This window comes from Pelobates fuscus, chromosome 2 (assembly GCF_036172605.1).
Source record: "Pelobates fuscus isolate aPelFus1 chromosome 2, aPelFus1.pri, whole genome shotgun sequence".
NCBI classification, from domain to species: Eukaryota; Metazoa; Chordata; class Amphibia; order Anura; family Pelobatidae; genus Pelobates; species Pelobates fuscus.
This window is the reverse complement of record NC_086318.1, coordinates 210,370,393-210,376,392: the sequence shown is the minus strand read 5'-3', so window position 1 is coordinate 210,376,392 and position 6,000 is coordinate 210,370,393. Positions and strand designations below refer to the sequence as shown.

General features: G+C 40.7%; 1 protein-coding gene across 2 annotated transcripts in view; it reads left to right on the top strand.

Moving 5' to 3' along the window:
- Window positions 1-332: 332 nt before the first annotated feature.
- The window catches only part of GPATCH11 (G-patch domain containing 11), a 47,341-nt gene continuing 41,673 nt past the window's right edge, over window positions 333-6,000 (top strand). For both annotated transcript variants that reach the window (XR_010086611.1, XM_063443120.1), the window contains exons 1-2: window positions 333-493; window positions 4,176-4,402. Coding sequence is in view for 1 of the 2 variants with exons in the window: in XM_063443120.1 (XP_063299190.1) it covers window positions 429-493; window positions 4,176-4,402 (292 nt within the window). In the remaining variant the exon portion in view is untranslated. The remainder of the gene's footprint in view (window positions 494-4,175; window positions 4,403-6,000) is intronic.

The following is a 6,000-nucleotide window of genomic DNA, read 5'->3' as shown; positions in this document are numbered from 1 at the left end:
GGTGACAGAGTGTGAGTTAGACAGTGAGTGCAGTATCACAGCAGCTCCCACTGATTCCCAGTAGCTGTTTCCCTCTCTCTGTGCCATGTGACCCGGAGTAGTCGCACGGCTCCTGTGTCCTTTACCCGGATTGGATCCAGACTCTGCTTGGGGTCACTATGTTCGCGTTCCAAGGTCTAACATTACTATAGTCTCGCTTAGCGCCCTGTCAGCCCATCACGTGACCCGCGCGTGCTCATTGCAAACCGCACTGTGCCAGTACTAGGGTTCCCCGGAAGTGCTTCACAGCTGCCCTGGTGTTGCTAGTTTGCTTTTCCGGTGTTTATGGGCTGCAGTGGTGCAACCTTCTTTCATGACCGTGCTGTTTCCGTTTGGTTTTAAACATATTGCTTCTTCATTAAACCCCAAATCCAGCAACTCGAGCAATTATGGATTTTGCTGGAGGAGAGGAGGAAGAAGATGATTACATGTCGGATGCCTTCATCAACTCACTGTGAGCATCTTAAAATCACACTCTGTGCAGAGAGCACACTGATATTATAAATGTTTTACCAATTTAAAAGGGATCAAGCTTTCTAAACAGCTAATTACTGCTATACCCTAACAGTAATCATAAAAGATAGCATGAGCTTGTTTTAGTATTAAACCCATATTCCAGAATGATTTTATCCTCCAGAAACGTTTCCAGGCATTGTGTAAATATATACATGTGTCAGATAACCTGTATGTGGATTTCTTCTGATTAGGGTACACATATGAATGCAATTCGTCAAAAATAATAAACATCAGCCCCTTCCCTACCTGACCTTTGTATATACTGGTGGGAGAATTTTGGGAAATCCAAGTAGTTAGCCATGAACCACAACAGAGCGTCCCTCTGCTTTGATATTCCTATGGTACAGGGCAGATAAACTTTGTGAGTGTACCCTGATCTCTCTGGTACAAAGTGCTTGATATTACTAAAGACATCTTTTAATGGCTGCTGCTAAAATCCTTTGCAACTGTACATGATGCCTAGTAGACAGAAGGGTTTACATCTACCTTACCAAATCCATATGGGGCTAACCTGTCATTGCACCTTGCACAGCTGTGTTTTAATGAGCTTACACTAGTGGTGAATAACACTCTGATTTGAAATTGCATCTCTACCGCATACATAAAAAGGTCCTTCTTACAATAGGGTTGCAATATATCAATGCTGTAGTGAATCATACCTGTCACTGCACCAACATAATCATCATGAGTGGATGAATTTTTTGAGGCAGGCATTTTAGAGGGTTATTCGAAATGATGATATTGGAGAAAAGAATGTGAAGTAGGGACTGAAATAGGAAAAGAGAATGAAGTGCGGATTAGGTAGAGGGTCTGGGGTGTAACTTGTAGGTGGAATGCAAAGGAGCCTGGAGATTGTCAGAAATGTAACAATAATAATAATAAAAAAAAAAAAAAATGATGCTCCTCTATAGATTTATGATAGTCCCTTGCCATTGTGCCCCTACTGCATCTTCAGCCTAACAGGACATGTTCATGTTAAAGGGACACTATGGTGACCAGAACAACTACATCTTATTGTAGTTATTCTCGTGAGTATGGTCAGTCCCTGTAGGCTTTTTAATGTTGATATTGCCTTTTCAGAGAAAAAACAGTGTCTACATTAAAGCCTATTATGAAACCTAGGGACACTTCCAGTGGCACCACGGACGTTCAGCCGGAGACTTTGAATTTTTCTCATTGAGATGCATATGAGGAGATGCCGATTATCCAGGCTGGTGTTTGGCCCTGCCCCCATCCCACCTCGTTGATGGTCTCAGCCAATCCAATGCTTTCCCTAAATAGTGTTTTTATCATTATATGGTCTGGAGTACATGTCTGTGTTCCTCATAAAAAGTACAATACACAATAAGTGGGGAAAAAGTGTCAGCAACAAGTGCTATGGACCACCTGAGTGGGAACCCCTTATACCACTCCAAATAACATAAGATAAATACATACAATAGGTGGAACACTTTAGATGAATCTGTGGAAAAGAATATCACATAGGATAATACCGTCAGAGTATAATGGATCTATATAGATAAATTCCAATACTCACAAGCGTGGAGCCAAATAAAATCATAAGGCTCTCATGAGTAGCGCTGAGGGACTCTTAAAGGATGTCCCCAATCCTGCTTCCAGCTGGTATAAGTAGTAATAACAAGTAGAAGTGCCTTAAGGGTAAAACTTCACTTTATTAGTAGAGTGAGCACATATAGCAATGTGCATTGAAAATATATATATATATATATATATATATATATATATATATATATATATATTGCTTGGAAAGCAAATCCCAACGAAATTAGTCAAAAAATATAAAATAAGGCCAATGTAAAAGTCCAAATGGTACCTGTAATGGTAATGTTTGTACCAGTGCCAATACGCGTTTCGCCCCTATGGGGGCTTCCTCAGTCGGTCTGATGTGATGAAGAGTGTTCCCGGCTTTTTACACTACCCGTAGCGTCCACTTCCGGGTCCGGCTTGTGCGCACTTGGAAAGCAAAGTGCATTTCAACTTGCACATCGTGCGTTCCATTTCCGGGTCGCACAAAGTGACGTAATTAATTAGTTGGTTATGGTGGATTTTAAAATGGTTGGAGACACTGTGTGTCTCCAATCCTTTTTTTTTTTTTTATATTTCTTATATGTTCCGAAATTACATTCACACATGTAATAGTCCGTCTTGTATATATTAAGTTGCACGGACATTTCAGGAGCTATATTACACATTTTAGAGTAACAAGTTTAGCACTATATGGTCTGGAGTACATGTTTGTGTTCCCTACCCTATAGTATTCCTTTAAAGTGCATGTTAGTAGGGCGAGCACTCTCCATACTAGTCTCTTCCTCCTCTGATTGGGTCTTTCATAGAGAAGAAAATAAAATAAAGGTTTTACTCTTCTTTTTCCAGTGTTGAGGCTGTTCTTTTTTTCTGTCTTCCGCTACATCATCGAAGAGTCACAGCTTCCTCCGGCGATGGCCCAATCCAATGCTCCTCATCCAATTATTTCCTATGAGCTGCCGCTTGGTCAGTATCGGCTCTACAGGCTGTTAGTTTGTCAGCCACTAGAGGTGTGTGAACCCTTCAAGGTAAGCATTGCCCTTTCTGCAAAAGGCAATGTTTTACATTGAAGTGTTAAACATACAGGGCCACTGCACCAAGACCACTTCATTGTGATGAAGTGGTCTAGGTGACTTTAGTGGACTTCTAATTCACAAAAATTATTAATGGAGCTACAAATTACTGCAGTTATAAGCAACTGTGGGCAAGGAAGCAGTGACCAGAAACACTCTGTTCTGTACCGTGTGTAAGGAGCATAGTTTGATGAGGTGCTTGGAGTGTCTCTTTAAAGCAATATTTCACTAGAAGTAATAGTTCCTTCTTCCATCACTCTAATATATGCTCTTGTATGAAATGAAAATGTTAGTAAGACTAATGCCTAGAGCAGTGGTTCCAAACCCAGTCCTCAAGTACCCCCTAACAGTCCAGGATTTAGGGATTACCCAGTTGTGTCTAAGGTAGTTTTTTAGGAGAGAATAAAAAAACACTTTTGATACAACAGAGTAATCCCTAAATCGTGGATTGGTAAGGGGTGCTTGAGGACTGGTTTTTGTGAAACCCCTGCCTGGGAGGTAAGCTTTAAAAAAAAAAAAATACTACCTCTGCTGTGTGTGTCTTTGCTTCATAATGCCTCTTGCTCATGCGTGTTTGGGTATCTACAGAAATATGCAGGCACATATGTACAGGAGCATATGGCACTACAGGGGGTAATTAAATTAGCTAGCTTTTTCTTGTGCCTGGATAGCAAAGCAGGCAACGTAATTTGAGATATAAAAACTAGTGAGGATTTAAAAAAAAAAAAAAAAAAAAAAAAATCAATTGGTACATCCCAAAGGTTTGTGCAGTTGACAGTTCAATTTTATTTTGAAGAATTCCTAGAATGCGCAGCCATCCTAAGGCATAAGTATTTGTCCGTAACAGGCTAAAGGTATTTGCTGTAATAGCAGCACACAAACCTTCTAAAGGTTAATGTGCTTTATTTGTTTAAAGATAAACATAATGAATAATAAAAAAAAATAATCTTAATACTAATGTTGCCCTCACATGTCTTTTTTTTTTTTTTTTTTCCCTCACAGGCAGGACATTCGACCAGGAATGCCCCTGTTAAGGAGGGTAAAGCAATCATATACGAAGGAAGAAAAAGAAAAGGAGACTAATCTGAAAAATAGACAAAAAAGTATAAAAGAGGTGGAAAAAGAAAGAAGGGAAACAGTTCTCGGCGAGGCTCTGGGCAATGACAACAAAGGTTTTGCTTTGCTTCAGAAGATGGGCTACAAAAAAGGACAAGCCTTAGGCAAAAAAGGTACAGGATGTACATGTGTAATTTTTTTGACTTATGAAATAAAATTCAAACAAATGTCACCCTAGTTCCTGATTTCCAGTTTACCAGGCCTACTTGATGAAACTCCACTTTAAATTTCAAGATGTTAGCTAGCATTCTTAATAATTCAGCCAATGTAGCTTAGTGTATGGATGATCAATTTAAAGTGAACCTTTTTAAGAACAAGATGCTGGCCTTCTAGGCAGAGTTAGCGGCATCAGCCATTGCACACTGAGATAAATCTGCTCTACATGTATAGTTTTATATTATTGCACTAATGATTTTCACCTTTTTTATTTTTTGTAATTATATTGTTACAACATATTGTATGGCTATGTAAGTGTTATGACAATTATTTTGTAAAATGGCTTGATAAAGGCTACAATGCATGCCCAAAACATTGCTACAACTGATGTTTCATTAAAGTATGCATGAAAAAAAACAAAAAACAGTGTCTGGAATACCGATTTTTGTTATTTGGTGAAGTTACACTCTGTGTCACTAGTTCTAAAGTTTTTTTTTTTTTTGTAAATACGTTTTTATTGAACGTGCAATCTTTCAGATCGTCGAATAGCTATGTATCTGCGACAATTAGGACACGCAGGTCCCGTTAAAATGAAACCTAAACAATTATAATAGGATGTGATGTCCACTCAGTAATATATCAGTGACACGCAGGTCACAACATAACATGCAACCTCTTGCTAATAATATAGCTAATCCATTCCATACAGTAACGGGTAGTAATGTGCGAACTTGTGGTGAGACTCGTATGTCTCAGTCTGCGTCTGAACTACAATGGCGTGAGCACAACATGCGTCCAAGATTAACGTAAACGGCAATGCCATTTTCGTAAGCCTGTGGTCTATAACCTTGGTGAACACATAAATCTTGCGTGCATGTTCCTACCAGATGTCGGGTAGTGGGGTTAGTCCCAAGATAATATCCACTAATGTGGGGGGTGCAGTGCGGATCAGTCTTACAAAGTACTATGGTCAAGTACCGGGCCGTGGTCTCCCCCGACCGTCTGTTCTGATACTAGCGTCTCCTGTTCTGCAGTGTTTACTCAGGTCTAGTACAGGGTGTTTATTGTCAAGGGCTGGATCCTTATCTGGGTCTCATGTGTGGGGCGATGTCCACATGGTGTGGCTTTGTGGTGTGGCAAGTCATCGCTACTGTCTTGCTTCCTATCTGGTTGCGTTTGGTGTAGTCCTTTAGTCTTTAGCTACTACCGGAATCTGTACTGTGTCGTGCAGGTGTACCCCTCGTAAGTCAAGTGTGCTGTGTCGACACACCATCTGTGTGTCTATTCTCATATGTCGTCTTGAGGTTGCTCCTCTGTGTAGGTGTAATCTTTACAAGAGATCGTCCCTACTGCAAAGTGCAGCGTCGTGTGGGTATCTGTTTCTCTATGTAGTCTCGTTTGCCCCGTAGGGTCTCCCACAAGTGAGTTCAAGTAACGCCGGGCGGCTCCCAGATCCGTCCGAAGGTGTAGAGGGGGGGGGGAGGAGAGGGGAGTGAGGTAGGAGGGGGAGGGGGGGGGGGGTTACTGAGCAGGCTGTATGTGTTGTGTTGTCATA